The 21608-nt window shown below is 29.0% G+C and overlaps 3 protein-coding genes, 1 long non-coding RNA gene and 1 other non-coding gene across 8 annotated transcripts; 3 read left to right on the top strand and 2 right to left on the bottom strand.

The window, feature by feature from the left end:
- Nucleotides 1–208: 208 nt before the first annotated feature.
- On the bottom strand, nucleotides 209–280 carry TRNAT-UGU (transfer RNA threonine (anticodon UGU)). The gene has a single exon. It is a non-coding gene; the product is annotated as a tRNA-Thr (tRNA).
- A 5361-nt stretch (nucleotides 281–5641) lies between these two features.
- On the top strand, nucleotides 5642–7806 carry LOC105648205 (plastid movement impaired 2). Its single transcript, XM_012234521.4, has 2 exons — nucleotides 5642–6317; nucleotides 7538–7806. The coding sequence occupies exons 1-2, from the start codon at nucleotides 5733–5735 to the stop codon at nucleotides 7601–7603; spliced, it is 651 nt and encodes a 216-aa protein (XP_012089911.1). The 5' UTR covers nucleotides 5642–5732; the 3' UTR covers nucleotides 7604–7806.
- A 3183-nt stretch (nucleotides 7807–10989) lies between these two features.
- Nucleotides 10990–11682, top strand: LOC110010958 (uncharacterized). Its single transcript, XR_002286011.3, has 2 exons — nucleotides 10990–11191; nucleotides 11286–11682. It is a non-coding gene; the product is annotated as an uncharacterized LOC110010958 (long non-coding RNA).
- Nucleotides 11683–15258: 3576 nt separating this feature from the next.
- On the bottom strand, nucleotides 15259–15705 carry LOC105648204 (cold-regulated protein). Its single transcript, XM_012234520.4, has one exon. It carries the CDS (start codon nucleotides 15593–15595, stop codon nucleotides 15371–15373), a length of 225 nt encoding a protein of 74 aa, XP_012089910.1. The 5' UTR covers nucleotides 15596–15705; the 3' UTR covers nucleotides 15259–15370.
- Nucleotides 15706–17274: 1569 nt separating this feature from the next.
- On the top strand, nucleotides 17275–21266 carry LOC105648203 (Thioredoxin superfamily protein). 4 transcript variants are annotated; one of them, XM_012234518.4, is made up of 8 exons: nucleotides 17275–17435; nucleotides 17956–18020; nucleotides 18353–18442; nucleotides 18615–18734; nucleotides 18833–18911; nucleotides 19185–19271; nucleotides 20229–20291; nucleotides 20834–21266. In XM_012234518.4, the coding sequence occupies exons 3-8, from the start codon at nucleotides 18387–18389 to the stop codon at nucleotides 20909–20911; spliced, it is 483 nt and encodes a 160-aa protein (XP_012089908.1). In that variant the 5' UTR covers nucleotides 17275–17435; nucleotides 17956–18020; nucleotides 18353–18386; the 3' UTR covers nucleotides 20912–21266. The 4 variants fall into 4 exon arrangements, with proteins under 4 accessions (XP_012089908.1, XP_012089906.1, XP_020540611.1 ...); XM_012234516.4 differs by having other exon boundaries at nucleotides 17956–18024; XM_020684952.3 differs by having other exon boundaries at nucleotides 17956–18024; nucleotides 18337–18442.
- The last annotated feature ends 342 nt before the right edge of the window (nucleotides 21267–21608 follow it).

Genomic DNA, 21608 nt, shown 5'->3' with positions numbered 1-21608 from the left:
AAAAAAAGAGAATGGACAAAAAGAAATCTTAAGGAAAAAAAAATATCAATGGACTTAAAAAAAAGTAAATGTAAAATTAAAAAAAAAAAATAAAAAAAAAAAAAGAGCACGAGAGAATGGACAAAAAGAAATGTGAAGGGAAAAAAAATAACAATGGGCTTAAAAAAAAGTAAATGTAAAATTCTTAAAAAAATAAAAAAAAGGGAGATGCCCGCACGTAGGATCGAACTACGGACCTTCAGCTTACAAGACTGACGCTCTACCACTGAGCTATACGGGCCCACAACAGAACGGTATTACGAAGCAAATTAAGTTAAGACTAAAAACAAAAAAAAAAAGAAAAAAAGAGAATGGACAAAGTTAAATATTAAGTGAAAAAAAAAAATATCAATGGACTTAAAAAACAAAAAAGTTGCCTCGACGCTCCACCACTGAGGTACAAGGGCCCACGACGAAGGGATATTAAGTAAAGAAATAAATGAAAATTAAAAAGAAAAAAAGAGAGTGGACAAAGGGAAATATAAGTTAAAAAAAATATCAATGGACCAGAAAAAAAAAAAAAAAAGAAAAAAGGTGCCCTCATGGACAATCGAATTATGGACCTCCAATTTATAAGACAGACACTACCACTGAGCTATAGGAGCCAATAACAGCTTATGTTCCAGTTAATTTGTATTTACCAAAAAACAATGTCTTTCGGGGTCAAGAGTTCGACAAATAAACATTAAGATCATAAAAGAAGAATAGCTTTTTCGTATGAATGGAATCTTCGAGGTCCATTGAAAAGTTTAGGTTTGCATGTGAATTATAAGAATTTGGGATGAGAAAAGTTATATTCAACTGTATTTTCAACAATATAATCTTAGCACTTTATTAAATAGGATCCCTTAATGGACAGGCTATAAACAGAAAAGCGACAGCAAATTTTCTTAGAAACAAAAGTTATTTACACATGAATTGAATCTTAATATTTCTTTCCCATGAGAAATGTTACTTGTCTTGCTTTTCTACACTGTAGCTTCTTCTATATCGTTCTGATTGAGGCTTTCTTGTGATTAAATTAACCCAAGATGTATATAAAAATTTGGTATTTGAGTAATTGGGTCCAATTAAAAGTGCTAAAAAAACAATTTAATACAAAATTGTAAGCTTATCTTTTATTTTTTATTTTCTTATCACCGGAAAATTCAATGGCTCGAAGAATATTGTAGATTATACAATAAGGAAAAACTCTTTATTTTACTAACAAATTGATCAAAACTCTTATGATCCAACAAGTCAACCTCTGTCTATTCCTGATACAATCGAAAAACAAATGTACCACAATTATTATTATTTTTTAATACAGAATGCAGTTCTTAAATTTGAGAAAAATAATTTAATGATTTCTTTTTTTTTTTTTTTTTTTACAAAATGCACTTTATTATCCGAGTAAACGTGTACTTTTTCTAGAGATCCAAGAATAGAGGAATAGCGACATTGAATCCTGAGTAAAATGCATGATTTAGACCATTCGGCCTCGGGGACTTTTTAAATTGTTGTGGACTAATAGAGGCAGTGAGCATATTTTATCTCCTGCGGTATATATTTTGATAGTGATTTCTAAATGCATTCAGATGAATATGAAAAATATGTTCTTTTTTTGAATGAACTCAGAAACAGGAATTTAATCTTGCCAAATGCATAAAGTACCGAGAATAATTTAATTAGTGTGTGCAAAATAGTCAGTTTGGTTTAAATCAAACCTAACTGGAGTAAGACAAATTGAAATATTTGAAATGAAAATTGAATCGAATTGATTGATTTTTAACTATTCTTATGATTTTGAGCGTATTTTTTTATATTTATAAAAACTGGACCAATCGAGTCGAAATAAAAATTTTAGCTTTTTATTTATAGAAATTCAATTAAATTTTATTTGTTAAATATCAAACCGGTTCAGTCAGTTGGATCAAATTATTCTTAGCCTTGCTCTTGACCGTTTCGAAAAAACAAAAGGTAAAATAGGATAGTTCGATTGAATTTTTCTGTAAGATGGACTACTGTTGTCGGTCATTTTCCTAGCATTTGGGGTTGTAGACCTCAAAGACCAACCAAACCTTTGACCAAATAAATAAATAATTAAGCTAAACCCCATGTTACTGCAACTGTTGCCCCAACAAAACCGTTTAAATTCAAATATAAATGAAGAATAAGATTGAAAAATTCAAGCAAATATCATGTGATCTAACTAGAACATAACGACTAACGAGACTCAGCCAAACGAATCTTTCTAATTCATATTGAACCATTTATGCATATATTCAAACGATTAATTAATTTCAACTTAGATCTTTCAACCTGTGCCTAATAATCCAAACAACTGTTAGGTTCCTTGAAACCCAGATTGAACCACTACCTGTGATATTGTCAACCATCAACCTAATATCCTTTTCCCATCAACATTTCATTTTCCTTTTTTTTTTTTAAAAAAAAAAAGGAAATCTCCATCAAAATCTGCTCCATAATTACTTTTTTTTTAGTTGAATTATATATAAAAAAAAATATTCCCTTTATTCCAAAATTATAGACCAGATTTTTTTGCATGGTTTTAAGAATAGTTAATTAAAATTGTTTAACTATAGCACTTATTCTTATTTTTAACTTTTAAAATAGGATGAATGATTACTGTATTAAAATTTCGAAATTAATTATACCAAGATGAAAACTAATAAGACCATCACTGGATTTACTTGATTAATATGATTATTTGCGAGATAATCCCAAGTAGGACAATATTACTGTTCAAATGTCATCATTGAGAGTAAAAAAGTTTTTCTGCGATATGATGCCCTAATTATTAGTGGATGAAGAAAGAATAAGAACATTTAGATAGTGGAGTGTTATTATTATTATTATGCTGATTGTTATTATTGATTATTTTGTTGCGTACAAGATATTTTCCCTATCTCAAATAATGTTCACACATCACTAATTTGGATATCCTAAATTAGTTATCAATTTCACTATTTTAATAAAAAAAATCAACAAATTAAAAGGATATTGTAAAAAATACGAACCTTTCAAATAATTCATGCTCATTAACGTAGAAGAAAATTATCGTATCCATTGTATTAGTTTAGAATACCAACTAATTAATTACGGAGAAATAATTTAAATGTTTAATTTGTGATTTAAAATAGAGTTTACTATTTATTTTGTTACGATTATTTGCAATCACACACTCAAATAATTATTACAATTTATAAAAGAGCGATTCAGAAGAGATGTCTTTTGTTTCTTTTCCTTATTCACAAGGCGGTTGCCAATGAACTAGACATATTTAGGTTAAAGATGGAAACTAGACTTAGCTTATTTATAAAGGATCCTATGATCTTTCTATCACAAGTTTTTGTAGGATTAGATTTATATTTTTAACCGTCTTACCATACTGGTCCACTAGCGATATACAAACCCATTATACAAGTGACCATGTAAATACAAATTAAGCTCTATAAATAAATATTTTTAAACTGTATTTATTCTCTTTTTGCAAACTAAAATAGCCACAATTAATAACTACTCACATTAAAGTTTCTATTACACTATGCTTAGTATACACATCAAAATATATAATTGACAAAGTGCTTCATTGGAAATGCTTTTCTTAATTTTGGTGCCAAAACTAGACTATAATTTGGAGAAAAGGGAATATTATTTATCTCTCTTTATTTTTTTAGAAACTCTCTTTAATTAGTTTGGTAAATAGTAAAAAAAGAAGTAAAGTTTAGAATAAAGGTGTTAAAATGAATTAACGTGTAAGATTCATAACTAACATGCGACACGATTAAGGTAAACACGAAAATTAAATGAGTGACATAAACATCACGCGTGTAATCCCTTAATTAAATCGCTGATATATAAGTTAAAAAATTCAACCATATTTAATTAAATTGATCGTATACAGGTCAGAAACACGACATGTATAGCACGTCTTATATATATATGAAATTATATTTTTATCCTTAAATAAACGCGTTAGAAGGGTTACACAAAAATATATAGCACGTGACCCGTTTAAATTTATGTCATATATGAATCACTTCACGACACGTTTTTATTTAATTTTCATGTTAGATGAATTATATTCCCGGATCATGATCCATTTTGACACCCCTGTTTCACGGACTTAGTCAATCACCCATCTAGTAAAGATAGAAGGCCAAGGATTTAATTAAATATATGTTAAATGACAAATATAACTTAAAATTAGTAAATTTTACTAAAAAAAGTAGATTTAAATTAAAATGGATTAAAATTTGTAAGATTTATTAAAATGAACTTATTTAAAAATGGTAATTACCATTTTTATTAGCAAATCAACTAAATTCGGTTGATCCATCCGGTTATTTTAATTTTTTTTTATTCAATTCAGTTAGGTTAATAATTTAATTGAGCGGGTGGATTGATTCTCAATGGATTTAGATTAAAATGGATTTAGGAGTGAGATCTCAGCTATTAATTTTCGATTTCACCAGTTGAACTAATCGAATTTACCAATTTTTAAAATATTAATAAAATGTATTAAATTATTAATTCAATCTGATATGATTTTCTATGTGAGTAAGTAACAAGTTCTTTGATTTGAATCGTTCACTCACTATTGAGTGTAAATTTTATGAGCTTGTCTATATAAAAACGAGCTTATCTCAACTATTAATTTCAAAATTGTATAGAGATGATGAATGCAATTATATTTATGTATTTGATTTATATCAATAGAAATTTTTAAAATTTAATGACAAGTTAAATATCTTAATACCTTAAATTTCACGAATTAAAAAAAAAATATTATCAATCATCATTTTAGATTAGTGATAAAACTAAAATCAGACTAATTAAAAGTCAATTTTTAAATCTTATCAATAATAATTTTTTAAAGAAGAACAATGATGTTGTTTATAAATATTTTTTTAAAAAAAAAATTTTATCTTACAATTCAAATTTCAAAGTAGTGGATTTAGCAGCCAAGCCTTTTCAGATCATAGTACGGTGTAACATTTATCCTCTTTGCTTTTTGTGCAACGCTTATCCGTTCTTGCAGTTCTACTTCTGCCTTCTGGTGCTCCAAAAACAATCCAATCTATAGCCCCACACAACAGCGTCTTTTGCTTTTCTGCATGAAAAGATGGAAAGAAAACCCATCAAAGTTTGCTTAGTGGGAATCTTAAATAAAATTATAATTAAAAAAATTATTCAATTTTATACGAACTTTTAAGATTTCATAATTTTATAATCTTAATTTATTAAATAAAATTACAATTTTATAATTTTATACTTTCATTTTCAAAATATAAGTAGTGTTTGAATGATTATTTTATTCTAAATAATTATTATTTATTCAACTTATTTTCTAAAAAGTGAAAATATCAGACAATATTAAATTTTGTCGTTATGGATTTGAATTTTCCACTTTTTATATTGCTTTCACATGCTCATTATGACTTTCTTAGAAAACTTAAAAAAAGAAAAACAAAAAGAAAAGAGAGAATTTCCTCTTATTCACACCACACCAAACTTTAATTCAATTAATTAGCTATTAATTACAATTACTATATTAATCCTGTTATATTTAGCTTCACCTTACTATACACCAATGTCACATCTCTCACTCTCTCTCTCTCTATATATATATATACACAAAAGACGTGTTGCAATGTCTCATATATGACAATACTGAGTGTTAGACAGAAATGGGAAATAGCATAGGCAGAGGAAAGAAAGCAAAGATAATGAAGGTTGACGGCGAAACCTTCAAGTTAAAGACTCCGGCGAAGGCTATGGACGTAGTCAAAGACTATCCAGGGCACGTTTTGTTAGATTCCGACGCTGTTAAGCATTTCGGGATTCGTGCCAAGCCATTGGAGCCTGAAATGGAACTGAACCCCAAGAAAATATATTTTCTAGTTGAATTGCCAAAACTTCCTGAAGAGAAAGAGCCTATCAGTATTACAAGACGGGTCCGGTCAGGAATTCACTTGAGTGCTAAAGATAGGCTTGAGTTCTTGATGTTGTCGAGAAGATCAGTTTCTGACCTTTCTATTGTTAGACCATTACCGAGTCAAATTCCTGACGACGGGCACAATGGCTCCGGGCCGGTCAGAGTCAAAATGAGGCTTCCTAAAGCCCAGATGGAAAAATTGGTAGAAGAAAGCAAAGATGAAGTTGAGGTGGCTGAAAAGATTGTTGATCTTTTTATGGAGAATTCCGGTGACCGGAATCGGCGGCAGTGGAAGCCAGAACTTGGTAGCATAGGAGAGAACCTTAAGCCACGCGAGGTATGGTGAAATTATATTTTATTTTTTGAATTTATTGGAATTTGATAATTAATATAATACTTATCACATTTAGAATCTCGTATTTTTTAAGAAAATTATTAAAATTTGTCTAAATTACAATAAATTATTGAGTAAATTGATTATATTACTCTTAATTTGATACTAATTTTTCTAAGAAAATCATTAAATTGAAGTAATTATTATTAGTCATATATAAAGGATAAATATAAAAAAATTAAATTTATTACTTTTTAAAACTACAGATATTTTAGAAAAAATTGTTTTCTTAAATGCGAGAAGTATGAAATGGAGGCAGTACATGCATATCCCCTCAATTATGGAGCAAATTAAGCAATTAGTGAAAATATATTATAATAAATAAGGTGATTATGGTACATTGCCATTTCTTCATTCTTCTTACTAAATTGCATTTCTTAATTGGATTATTAAATTTAGTTTAATTTCTACTGTAGTAATTATGCCATAATTAGAATGCATATAGCTTATTTTTTAAAAAATGGGCATTTGCTGCAGAAACTACAAATTTTTTAAAAAAATAAATAAGGAAATATTATAACAAATATTTTATTTTATTTTAAAAAATAAAATTATGTAAAAAAAAAAGTTGAGGTTGAAGCGGCTTTCATTTTCTGTATTCATAATGTGGGTATTGAAGAAGACATATTTCCTAATCTTATGCATGGCCCTTAAAAACAGAACAATAAAGACAATTAAGGTGCCCAATTTGACTTTGAAAGCAATGTAAGTAAGAAGTCAAATCCAGGGGGCTAATTTTAAGGCACAACATGTGGTTTTATTTAAGTAGGCTCAAGTGGGTCACATGCCCTTTGGACATAGTCTAATTTTTATCTCCACCGTTGCAACTACCAAATATTTGGTTGTCCTTGGTTGTCCTTTAATGCCAAATGAGCCACAAATTTTCAAATTTGGTACTCTTACTTTAGGGTAAATGGCCTAATTAAGCATAATTTATTAGGCCATTGAAATATAATAATCTACTTTTTTTATTATGTAGAGATTAAAAACTGTTTGAACTTGAAAAATGTCAAATTTTTCTTATAAATTTAAGTATGTTTTTTGAAATTGTTCAGCGAGGCGACTAGCCATGACGCGCGTAAATTAACTCAATATATATTTTTTTCGATAAGTATTAAGAAAAATATGACTAACCCCATTTTTTTTATGATGTAAATTTGCAGAAGCGAGTGAATTTTGCACCAGATGATGGAGAAATTCAATTAGCTGTAGGCTCCCATTGGCAATGATGAACAAGAATAAAGCTTCAACAGAAGAAAACCAGAATTCTTGGTTATTTTTTGGTGCCTTTTGTAATGCTATGCATGCAATTTCCATATGTATTAGTTAACAGATGTATATATTTATATCAGTATGTAGCTAGCTAGTGGACATCGATGCATGTGCTTTTTTTAACTATTTACCTAGCTTATTAATTGCCTTCTCCATTAAATTTTTTCTGCATTTCTTACCTTCTTAGCATTTTTTTTTAATTATGTCAAATGGATTTAAAAAGTTCAACTAATTAAGTTTTAGGATAATAATCTTCAACCTAGCATTTAAGTAATGAAATATCATTTTTGTATATAAACAAAATGCAAAGTCAACATTTCACTATAAGACAAAATATATGTTTGTTAAAAATAAATTAATTATGTAAACTTGGCCAAATATGGTTGCAAATCACATCAGCAGAAGAATATTATCAAACTAAGCTTAGAAACAAAAGAATGGGAGAAGTTGTTGGAAACATGGGAAAATATATATATTTAGAAAAATAATTTTCAAAACTAAAGTAATAATTTTTAATATTAGAGATATTTATAATCTTATGTATCAGTTCAAACATCATATTAGAAATTAAAAGCTTCTTTGTCTACACTTGAAGAAATATAGGGATTCTTTTATAAATGAATCTCATATCTATTAAATTGGGATTGAAGATTTTTTTTTTTTTTTCCTACCATCTGTGTCTAAAGCCCACTCTCTGTCAAATCTTAAAGATGTTTTATACTCAGAGCTCAAATTTGATAAATGGTTAACCGAATTTAGGGGCTTGTAAATGGGCGGTTCGGTTCCAAACCATACCAAACCAAAAAAAGATTTTCTTTGAAATTGAACTAAACCAAAATAAATTCAAAAATCGAACCAAACTAGTCAGTTCGATAGACATTAGTTCGATCAAACGGTTTGATTTTACTCAAAAAATAAATGATTTGGAATAACTGATTCAAAGACCGAAAACTGAAATTATGAAAGATTTCAAACCGAAGTCGAAACTGAAAACCGAATAATCGAATCAAAACCTAAAATAATTTGATTCGGTTCAATTTTTGGCTTTTTCGAAAGTTTGCTCACCCCTAAGCGAATCAACCGAATGTTGATTCCAAAATTTGGACTTGAATTACTGTTCTAGCACAAAAAAAATCACCAATTGAATTGATCTACGAATTAATCACCCATGGAAAAATCCCTTTTTGTTCCCTGCCTAAATGCACAAAGTGTTGTGGAGAATTTATCTGCTTCAAGCCTTCAATCTTGTTTCTTTTCTTCTCTAACACTGTTTGGCTTAATATATTGTTTCATCTTGAACTTTGAACTGTGTTGCAATTTCACTTTATTCTGGTCTTTATATTAATTTCACCTTGAACTTTGATATTCTATTGCAATTAAAACCTAAATTAAAAAAAAAAAAAACATTAATATGAAACCTACTATCAACTATGGGTTAATTCAATCTTAAATACATATATAGTTTTTTTCATTTTACAATTATAAACTATAATTGATTATAATTATATCTCGTATTCTATTTTGACAAAAAAAAAATGTGACAATTTCTAATAATTTATAAGTCAAATAAATTCATAGTAGCTTTGCTTTTAGATTTTATAATTATTTCATAATTTATATTAAAATCAAACCATAATAATAATTATATTCTAATTTAAAAAATGTTCTTGTATCAAATAATTAATTTTTAAAAATTATTTATTATTAATTAAAGAAATAATTTAAAAATATTAAAAATAATAATAGAAATTGTCCCTACTATTAACCCAAACTCTTTCATTTACACAAATGTATTAAGCAATCCAAGTCCAAAGTCAAGAGTGAACATATTTTTTATTTATAATTTATTAAATCTTAATTATAATTTAGGGTGTTATTCGAATAAAAAATTAAAATTTAGAGTGAAATTAATGTAAAAATCAAATCGGAGTGAAATTGCACAAAACCTAAAGCGTAGGAGGAGGAGGAGAAGTGCCAAAGTTGTCATGGGCTGGTCCTCGATCATGGATGGACTAGCCCAAGTCCAATGGTGATGAGTACAACCCAATAAAAAAAAAAAAAAAGGGCTTATAATAGGCATGAAAATCATAATAGAACTGGCTTACCAATTCAACACATTATTTTGTTTACTATTTGAGTTTGTCATTTTTTCATAAATTTAATAAAATGATTCTCTTATATCAAAAGGAAAAAAAAAAAGTGGTTTTCTCATTTTCTATATCAAAGTATTTTAGCCCTTCAATTACTGTATAAAGCAAGAACTCCAACGACTAATATTAAATTATTTGCTTAATAACATAAAATTAATTTATATACACCTACTTATGAAATGACTACATATATATTTATTCACATATAGAATCAATATTAGTCACATAATTTTTAATGTGTTGAAGCCAAACACTATTAAATCAAAACTAATTAATGTTGATGAATAAGATGTATTTTTCCCAAAGTGGATCCTAGAAATCTCCAACTTATATATTTTCAATTTGATTAATGATTAGTATCCACTCCAACTTATATATTTTCAATTTGATTAATGATTAGTATCCAACCGTAAAGAATGAGATTCATCGTTTGACTAAAAGCCTACGCTACCAGGCTTGGCTCCAATTTATATATGAATTAGAATTTTCAATTTTCATATCTAGCTTTTGAGGTATAGTTCTATTAAATTCATATCAAATGCTTTTAATAATGGATGTAAACTAATTAATTTTTTGTGCACATATCAAGTACTTCAGTTTTACTAAATGTTAAAATTATTAATGGATTTTGAGTATATTATCAGGTTAAACAGAAAAAATTTTTATAAATTTTATTTATTAAAAATAAAACACTATGGGCTACGTAATAGAGTTAGGCATGATCACGGTTTGATTATGAATTGAAACTGAACCGAAATTAAACCGATCAAAACTAGAACCAAACCATTGTCAACGGTTTAAGGTTTTAAATTATAACCGAAACTGGATATTTAAGGTTTGGTTGCAATTCTTTATATTTTAAAATTAAAATTGACGATTTCGATTTTTAACCGAAATTGGATTTTTTATATCAAAAAGAAAAATATAAAAGAAAGATCACATTTGATTTTAATTGTAAAAGGGATATTGATAATTTCAATGTCTGAACTCTTTAATTTTTTCTATTTGAGTGCGTAGCCGGAAAATATTTTCAGTGTCTAAATGTTTTAAAAATATAATCAGGTGTCTGTAGCCCACTTCCATTACCAGATTGCTAACTGCGCAGATGTGGGCCCCATTTTTAATGACGTGTCACACGACGTGTAATAAAAGAAAAATACACGTTGAATCCATGTAGATATGTTTGTGAAATCTCAAAAATACCATTACTTTCCCATCTCTCATCACGTTCAAAACTATTTTAGGGCAAAATATCCTTTACCTTTGCGAATAGAGAATGCAGAAGAAGAATCAATGGACTATAGCATCTGTAGATGTGGATTGGGATGCCTTATGAGAATTTCATGGACTGAATGAAATCAAGGAAGGCGTTTCGTGGCCTGTGAAATTCGCTCGGTTAGTATGTTAGCTTGTTCTCTAAATTTGAAGCCTTTATGTCGTGGAAAGTTAAAAAAATTCAGTTAATTTCATCTATTTCACTTTCCTAAAGGTGGATCATAGTCGGGGATGTGATTATTTTCAGTGGATGGACCTGATCATGGGAGATACAGCATCGAAAATTATACCATGCCTATTAAGGAGCAAGAACGAGTTAGAAGAGCAATTGTAGATAAATTGGAGGCAGGAGAAGCTGCTTTGGCTGTGGGTGGTCATCTCATTGCTCATTATTATTTTCAATTGACTTCACTTATAATAGTTTATAGTAATGATCATGGGAGGCGATGAGAGGTGTTAATTTGGTGATGATTTTTTATCGGTGAACTAATGTAGTTGAAATTAAGATAGGCGATGTTTATTGTAGGATTTCAAGGAAGTCTCACCGTGATTCTCATATTTGTCTTTTGTAATGAATTTTGATGGAATGAAAAAGAAAACAAATTCTGAAATGGGTTTTGTATTTGTTATTCTTACACTTCCTACACCTTTTTGGTAAAATGCCTAAAAGAATTTTCATTTATTTTTTATTTGCATTTGAAATGAAAAGCAATAAAGTCTTACACTTGTTTGATAAAATGTCTAATGAATTTCTATTTGTTTTGTGTTTGCATTTGAAATGAAAAGCAACAAAGTCTCAGAGGCCATAATGATGCACTGTAACTATTTAACAAAATGCCTAAAAGAAAATCATCACTTCCATACATTGTTTAACAAAATGCATGAAAGCATTAACAATTGCACAAACTTCTCAATTAAATAGTCAAATTTGGATAAGAACAAAAATTATTCCATTTCACTTAAGGGATACTGTCATACATTACATGAAGCCTTCAATACTAATATAAGCATGATCCCAGAAATATAAAAAATACATTGATTCGAGGAATAGAATAGTATTCTTTGCCGCGAATTACAAAATAAAATGTTATATTATCCTCTAAAAATTAGTTCAAACATTATGTTATCGAACACTATAAAAAAATAGCATTTAGCATTTCAAAACCCTAAAACTACTTAAAAAGTTGTTGCAGAAAACAACCTTAAATTTTTGCTTAGATCACTTTGTGGGTTAACCTAATAAATTTACTCATAACACCCAAATTTGAAATGATCCAACCCTACATGATCCGAAGCATTAAAAGAAAATTATAATAATTAAATTTTGATTTTGTATTATAGAAGATTGTAACTTCAAAACCTAACAACTCCGATCCTAAAAATTTTCATTAACACTTTGTTCAAATTATTTCTTTACATATATTGGGAAAAAAAAAAAATGAAGCTATTAGCTCTCTGCAGTAAGCACAGACACAAGAAAGGAAACAGAGGAAGAAGAAGAAGAATCAACGCATAATAATAAGTTAACATGGACATCGATCCTCTACAAGAAAACCCCTTAATTTTTCCAAGAAAAAATTTTATCGCTAATGTTTTCTTGATTCTCATCACGCGATTGATCAAGTAGAAGATTACCTTCACAATCATACTCAATTTTCCCAGAAAAATCCAAAGGACGACACCTTTCACCCATCATAATTGTCTTCCTCCAAATTGCTTCTTCACTTTCATCATCATCATCATCATCATCATAAGAATTTTCTTGATTTGCTGGCATCTTCTTCCAAGAAACCATCTTCACCATTAAATGAGCCTTACTGCTCAACTTTGAGAGGAGTCTTTTTTCACTCGAGTGTGATGATGATGAAAAACAACTATCTGTTTCCTCTTTTTGTCTACTTGATCTCTTGATCTTATTATGAAAAACACATGGAAAAGCTGTAAGAGAAAACATACTGAGTATTGCTATGTAAGTATGTTGGAAGGTTTTGGTTGTGGAGGCTTAATAAAGGCCTTGCCGTCTCTATATATAGAGAATAGATAGGCTTTGGTTGAGATTTAAACTTTACAATTTCATTTTCAAGATCCTGTATATAATTTATAATCCGGTCCATCAATATGTATTTTTTATTAGTAAAAAAGGGATTCCGAGATATATAAGTCAAAACTTAGGAAACTAATATTTTTATTGTATCTTGATTAATTATTAAATTAATTTATTTATTGGTTTAACTAACGTAAACTCAATAAAATATATGAAGAAAATTGTATTAACGAAAGTGGACAACATTTTCAGATAAACTTTATTTTCAAGTTTTAGGATTTTAAGATAAAGAGTTAGTGTATTTGTAAGAATTTTACCTTAATGATACTCTCAACTGAGCATAAAACACATCGTGAAAAAAAATCAACAGAGTATTTATTAATTACAAAGAATTGAATATAAAAAATTAAGAATTTAACTACTTTTATCTCTTTAAAAATTATATTAATTTGTGTCTATATTTTTTTTACCATTATACACTATTATCTTTCCTTTAAAAAATATAATTTTTTTCTATTAAGTAGCTTGTGAAAAGATATAAATACTCTTAAATCCCTCATAAATTTGTGTTTTCTATCTAAATTTAAATAAATTCAAGAAAAAAAGAATTAAAAGGCATTCCCAGCATAAAAATTAAAACCATATGATCAACTCCTCCATTAGACTTCAAAACAAAATTCAGAAATGAAAAACAACTCAGAGTGAACAAAAATAAAATATAAAAATATATCTTAGCCTTTTGAAAATTTAAGGGAAAAAAATGAAAATATTTTTGGAATGATGAAATAGTTGGACGAAAATAAAATAGTGTATTTAAAAAAAATAGAAAGAAAAAATAATTAATTAACATAACATGGAAAGAAGTTTATAATTTTTCTTTAATCAATTGCCTAATCTAGACTAGTCTCCAAATCAGCGGTTAAAATAGTGTTCAAACTTCAAAGGTCAAAAATCGGAACGCGCAATGAGGTTGCACTGTGTAGGCCCACCGCGGATGCTGACATGTCAATGTGGTGCATAGTAGTGAAATATATTCCAGGCGTCTAGTTCACGTTCAACGTTGACTTGACCAATGCCTCCACTTCCGAGTCGTCTTTAAAGGTTTAACGAAGTCAGTCTAATATGATCATGAATCATTATCTACTCCATTGGAAGAAAATAATTTTCCACATCTAAACATCTAATCTATTATTTGGTAATGTAACATAATCAAACTAACGTAAATAAAATTATGAGAATATGAAATTATCTATAAATTTCTTTAAACATGTATTAAATATATTATTTTGATTTTGTCGTTAATTGTAATTATTTTTATTATATTTTTCAAATTTTTATTTCACTAGAACTATAAATAAGATAGTAAAATATGTCAATTAATTTGAGTTGTGCTTCTGATTCTTTCTTGTGGAATAACTTGATTTAATTTTTTTCCTAATAAGTTTATTTTTTAGTGTTAATTGCTGTAATTTGTGCTTGTAATTTTCTTTTATGAAATATCTTAATTTGATTAATTGATTAATATGTTTATCTTATTTTTTATGAAATTGATTTTAATAGTACTTCTATAATATTTATCTATAAATAAATTAAACTACGAAATACATATGATTTAATGAGTATGAGTAACGTCAAATGCAAGTTGATAAAGTAAAAAAAAAAATAAACACACACACACACACACATACATATATATATATATATATATATATATCGTTCAATATTAACATGTTATAAATTTGGAAAAATATATTTATATTAAAAAAAATCTATATCCTAATTAAGTGTAATGATTTTTTTTTTAGTAATTTAAGCACTAAATTAAATTTGATATGTTACTATAATAAAATACAACATAAAATAATAAAAATGAGCGGAATTTTTTATTAATTTAAATATATTAATTTAAATAGAAAACACATAATGCTTACGCAACATACAGATTTTTTTTTTTTTAGATAAAAAGAAATTTCTCAAATTGTAATATGTAAACAATATAAAGTTTGTGGTCTGCACTAGAAAAGAAAAAGACAAATTAGCTGTTTCCTAATCGAATATTTACATTGTAATATAAGAGATAGAAAAATTGAGATAAAAAGTGACCATATTTTGCCAAAACGACAAAAATGTATACTAAATAGCGTACACAAAGCCACACTATTATTTTATTATAGCATATATAAGAAACACAGTGGCCATTACATAAAAGGAACACAAAGAACCTGAAAACAAAACAAAAGCATCAAATCTATTAATTAAACGGGAATTGAATTGGTGACTGATGGGTAAACGACAGTCGCTGGATGTGCCATGATCCTGCGACCTTTCCTGTGTTTAAAGAGGTAAACAAAAGCTCCCACCGGCCACTCTACCACCGCCGCCACGGCAAACGCCAAGAACCCCAGAGTTGGACCAACCACCTTGCACCGGCAAGGGTTGCTAGTGGTGCCGCATTGGACGCATATTGGAATTCCAGCCATACACGATCAAATAAATGTGTAGAACACAAACGACAACACTGAGTATGGAACTGAGGAGCTTAAGTAGAGGCAACAATAACACCGGACGTGTGAGAAATGTAAGAGGTTTTGAGTTTTTATAGGGATGAGGAAGGAGAAGAAGAGAAGCTGATAAGAGTGGGTTGTTGATTTAGGTCGGTGACAACGATACGTGTCAACACCTAAAATTGCAAGTAGCACACGTGGCGTGTTATTTTCTTGCATTGGAAATACATGCTTCTGGCTACATATGTCTGAATCTAAATAATTAAATAACCCTCCTCCATGAATAAGTGTCGCGAAGAATTTAAATTCTCTCCAATTGTGTATGCTCTTGCTTTACTAATGCACCGTTTGTCTTTCCCAAATTCCTCCATGGTAGTTAAAGAATAACATTTCCTAAAGTTAAATCAAATTTTAAGAGTATATTTGGATGAAGGTGAAGAATGATTAAATAACATATCCTCCGATAATTTCAAAGTTTAAATTTAATTTCACAGGTAAAATTCACTTTAAGGTGCAGTCTACTTTTACTGAATTAACATGTAAATAAATTTATTTCAAATAATTTTCTTACTTTATTATTTAATTTTATAAATTTTGAAAAATTTATGGAAGTTTTTATATTTTCTGGATTTTTATAATAATATTAATAATAATATTTGACCGGTTATATTTTAAAATGGGGCAATTTAAGAAATCATAAATTATGTTTTTATATTAACAAGATGTCAACAAACAATATAAAAATTAAGAGAATATCAATAATAGTCAAAAATAAATCAGAAATCCAAAAACTCTCAACTTCGGCAATTCAACCATGACTATGATGACTAACTACTAGCAACAACAATAGCAACAATGATTAACATTGACAAAGGCGACGATAACAATGGCAATCGACGACAACAACAGTGACGACGATAACGAAAGACAACGAAGACAATAAAATGATAAAATGGTTGTTAACCATCGTAATTGAGTATTGAGTGTGATTGAGAATTGTCATCTAGCAATTTGGATTCAAGTAACCTATTTAAGTTTACTGAATTTATAAACCATAATAAAACAATTTTTTTTTAGACAACCATGCAACAAACTTGTTTTAAACATATATAAGCCATTTACTCATGTTTTGCTAACATGAATAACGGAAATGACATTATTTTACTCCCTGCATCTCTAAAAGATAGTTTTTTTTTTTTTTTTTTAATTTGTCCCAAAACATAGTCCACTTCCCTTTTTTACATTATAGTTAATCCTTAAATTATTTATCATACTTTCATTACATTTTATCTTATTTTTAATAATTCTCATTAATTTTTAATTATTATTCCAATATAATAATTTCTCACATTACTCATGTATTCTTTAAGATAGACATAATAAGAAAGTTATATACATAAAATTGTTTTTTAATCATAATAATAGCTACTTTCTTAATTTATGTAAAAATAAAAAAAAGACTATCTTTTTTAGACGGAGGGATCAAATTGACATTTTTTTAAATCAAAATTTCAAAAGAGGGCATTTATTATAATCTCTCGTTTAAAAGATTAACATTAAATCCAAATACTATATGGGCCATCTCAGTTTGATTGGGCCTCTAAATTTCATGTTAATGCAAGCCCGTAGTAACTGAGTTTATCTAAAACAAACAAACATAGCACTCCACGCCGTCTCACTAGCTGACGCTTAACAAAAGCAAGGCCAAACCAGAAGAGGTACCTAAACCCTCAAAACCTCCGATGACGAAAGAGGGCCAAACCGAAAAAACAAAATCACTACTTTCTTAGATCCACTCTTTCTCTTTTCTCTTCCGGTAATCTCTTCTTTTTTCAATTTATGTTATCTTCAGACCAGTAATATCACTGCAGTCTTATATATCACGTCAAACAGGAATACCAGTAGTCTTTTCTTCTTATTATTTTTTGTTTTCAATTTTGATCTGATTCATTTGTTGACTTCGTTTGTTTGGGCGTTTACTAAGTTGGGTTATTCTATTTGTTACATTTGTATCGAGGGTTTCTTCTAGTTACTGGCTTATAATAAAGTTACTTTTTGCTGGTTCACTTTTCGTTTGATAAAAGTTCTCAAAGAATTCTAGAAGATTTTTTTTTTTTTTTTTTTTTTTTTTTTGTTATTGGATTAATTGGTTTTCAAACCAGTTGTTAGAATCATGGTTTTTGTATGTGAATATGTCTATGTTTGAGGAGAATCCTTGTGGGGTACTTCATTTTCAAGCATTGATATTTATGGGTTTTCATTTTGACAAATGGATATTTAATATTTTTGGAGATTAGTGCATAAGATATTGAGGTTTCTGTATGGTGGTGTTTCAGCTTGATGAACAATCCAGAACATGCCCTCTCTGTGACTCATTCGCAGATTAAGTTTAATCCCAGCGGTTAGTAAGTTTCTTTTCCTTCATCCTCCAGGCAATCATCCGGACTGAGCATTTTAGTTACTGTTTTTTAAAATGCATTTACATTTTCGTTAAAATGCTTCGGAGGAATTTTTTTTAACCTTTTGCGTAGGTAGTGATATCTGATTCCTTGTGTTAAATTTTTTAAAAACAAATGTTTGTTTATTTCCCCTTTTCAATTTGGATCTATTTAATGATTATTTACCTTTTTGTTTGAGTTATATCTTGGGTTGGAGAAGTAGAAATGCATTCTTAATGTTCGATAAAATGCTTCAAAGGGATTTAATAATAGATAAAGAATTTACATCTTGCAGGTGTAGAGGTGGATTTGTTGCATTCGTAAATCAAATGGAGGAGCAAGCTTTTTTTGATAAAATGATCAGCCACCTTCGCAGCACTTGCAAGTAATTGTTATTTCACCTTTCATTTTCTGCCTATGCAAATTGTTACTCATATTATTTGCAGGATAAAATATCTTCATGACAACAGCTGATCTCACTTTCTTTATCTATGTAATGCATTTTAAGTACTGAAAGCGCATTGTTATTTTTTGGTCTGTCTAATATGAATTGCAAGGTATTACACCGGGTATCCAAAAGATCTTGGGCCATCAAAGGTTGTTCATTTTAAGTCAGAGCGTGAATTTGTCCAGCTTCTTCATGAGGGCCGTCCTATTGTTGTTGCTTTTACCATTAGGTAATAGGAATTAAATGCCAAAATCTTCCTCTGTTGCATTCAATCAAAGTAAAAATAGTAGCTCTAGAATGTTTAACTATTGTTTTTGTGTAATGCAGAGGTAATTATACAAAACATCTTGATAGAGTACTTGAGGAAGCTGCTTCTGAATTTTATCCACATGTAAAATTTGTCCGTGTAAGTTGTTTCATCTAATTGAATTATTCTTGATGATGTAATAAAAATTTTATACAGAACCAAAATGATACAGTTTATCAAACAACCTTGTAATTGTTCTATATTTTGGAAATTACCATGTTGTAGTTGAACCATCTTTTTCATACATATTTGCAAGGTGTAGACTCCTTTGCCAAACTTTCTTTTGGATTAATTTGTGATTCTTATAGAACATTGTGCTTTAGCACCCTTAATCTTTTGTTAATCAAGATTTTTTATGTTTTATTTTTCCAGGTTGAATGTCCAAAATATCCTGGGTTCTGTATAACACGACAGAGGAAGGAATATCCATTTGTTGAAATATTCCATAGTCCTGAACAAGTATGAAGGTTTTTAGCAAATCATGTTTGTTCTTATATTGATATGATTGTGCCATTTATTTGCCTCCATAACCAAACAGTTGCATTAGTGATGCCGGAGCATCCAAATTAATATGGAAAGTTTTTTAGTTTTCCTTCATTAATTCCTATAAAGCATGTTAATTAATTAGGAAGTATTCAATTTTCCTTTTTTATTTAGGATTCCTATGTAATAGAATATTAACTAATATGAATAGCATGAACAATCAGTTTTATATGTTGTATTTTATCTTTTAATTTTGAAAAATATTAATTCTAAGATTTTCTTTAAAATCAATTATTTTATATTATTCCTACTGCAATCACCCTATTGTAGCCCTAATTGTTGAAAACTAATTATCCTACATTCTTCTCCTGTGTCAATTAAGTCATTGTGAGTGCATGAACTAATAACTTTGTAGAAATTATCCTTTTTTCAGTCTTAAAGTTTTGGCATAATATTGCTGTCTTTGGTTGAAGAATAGTATCTTATGCTGACAGAAGCAATATTAGGTGTTTTATCACCTACGAGTGCCCACAATTTGTGGAGGTATTTTGGAGAGAAATCAGATGTGAGAATGGAGAAGATGATTAGCATAAACTTGCTTTGCAATTACAATGGACATTATCCAAACAATGGCCTTTTGATTTATATGCTGGGTGAAGAAAGTGAGACATTTATGACGAGTTAGTTGCAGACATAGACCTAGTATAGTGTGGTGGCTGATAGTGGCAAGGATGGAAGTGGTATTGGTAGTACTAGTGATTGTTGAATTGTTTCTTTGCCTTGTGGTTCTTTGCATAGAGTCGCATCCACTAAGACAAATATTCGAGTGATCCTTTGAATATTTTTTTGTTCCATATTGTTCCCACAGTGACCAATATTAGAATTGTAAACTAGTCCTTTTTCCTCTCTTAATTTCATGTCTCTCTGATGCAGGCAAACAATCAAGGAAGGGTTGTTGATCCAGGGATCACAAGATACTCTGTAAAAGTTCTACCTGTGAGTACAGAATCATGTTTAACCTTTAGAATGTTCGTTGTTCAAATAGTGCCCACATCACAGCACATTTAGCAACTCATCTCATTTAATTGTCTTTAATTTGGACTTGGTCCAGGACCTGAAACATAGTCCCATGGTTCCAAACTGGACCAGAACCAACACTTCATCCCCTCAAAAACTAACTGGACCACCTGGTTCTGAAATGGATTAGAAAAAAAATAACTATTGCAGTAACTGGCTGGGATGAGACCAGCCAGCCTGTCTGTTTCTGGTTAAAAGGAGGGTAACAAAATTGGCCCACAACTGGACAATGCATCGGATATTATTGCCGAGTAATGTGGTATCTGGATAAAATTAAATTTCGCGGACTGGTGAACAAATTTGATGTTTCAGGTCAGAATTACTTCAAAGAGCTGAAACTTAGTCAAGCAAAATTAGTTGAAATTGAAATATGAAACATTTGAAAGTTTTCTGTGACATGTTGTCTTTTTTGTTTTTTTTTTATATCCTCTGGTTGAGCGTTTTTTTTTTCATGTATACAGTTCAACTATGACCTCAGTTCCTATGGATTTCGAGAGTTTTTCAAGCGCCACAACATAAAATCATCAGACCCAAAATAAGGCATGGTGGGGGATTGATGTTATCTAATGTAATGTCTATAGTTTAAAAACCATGTCTAAAATTGTTTACAGTGAGGATCCTGAAATGTCTGATTATTGCTTTAACATTTGGTTTGAAGCTTATACCCACTGAACTTTAGTTTTCATGTTCCAACTGTAGAGATGTTATATGATGCTTAATATTGTGTAAGCATTTGTGAGAAAGGGCGCTGTGAAGAGAGACCTTTGGTAAGTGGGCTGAAGCTTCAAGTCCATTAGGCGTCAGCCCATAACCACATTGCCAATAACATGATAAACTTCTACTTGGGATGAGTATTTGGTTCTGTTAATAAAAACCTGAATCAAATTGATTTAATTTCCATTGTTTTAATTTGATTTTTTTTAATAATTTACTTTTATTTCGTTTAATTTTGATTTGATAACAAAAAAAAAAAAGGACTTAATTCTGCATATGGATTTGAATTGATTAGTTTTAGGCACCATCTACATGTATAGTATCAAAATTTTTAATTATAATCTCAATATTCATGTAAATGCAAAAGTTACATGAATTTGTAAATACAATATTAGGTTTTGTAAGCCATTTGAGTCATATTTAAAAAAAGAAAATTTGGAAGTATTTTTTTTAACTATTTTGATATTTTTATAATTATATTTTATTAAAAACAGTTCAAATAGTAGTGCTAATTAAACGCAA

Source organism: Jatropha curcas, chromosome 4 (assembly GCF_041381405.1).
Source record: "Jatropha curcas cultivar XTBG-Jc1 chromosome 4, XTBG_Jcur_1.0, whole genome shotgun sequence".
NCBI classification, from domain to species: Eukaryota; Viridiplantae; Streptophyta; class Magnoliopsida; order Malpighiales; family Euphorbiaceae; genus Jatropha; species Jatropha curcas.
The sequence above is the reverse complement of the archived record's forward strand: the minus strand, read 5'-3'. Positions and strand labels throughout refer to the sequence as shown.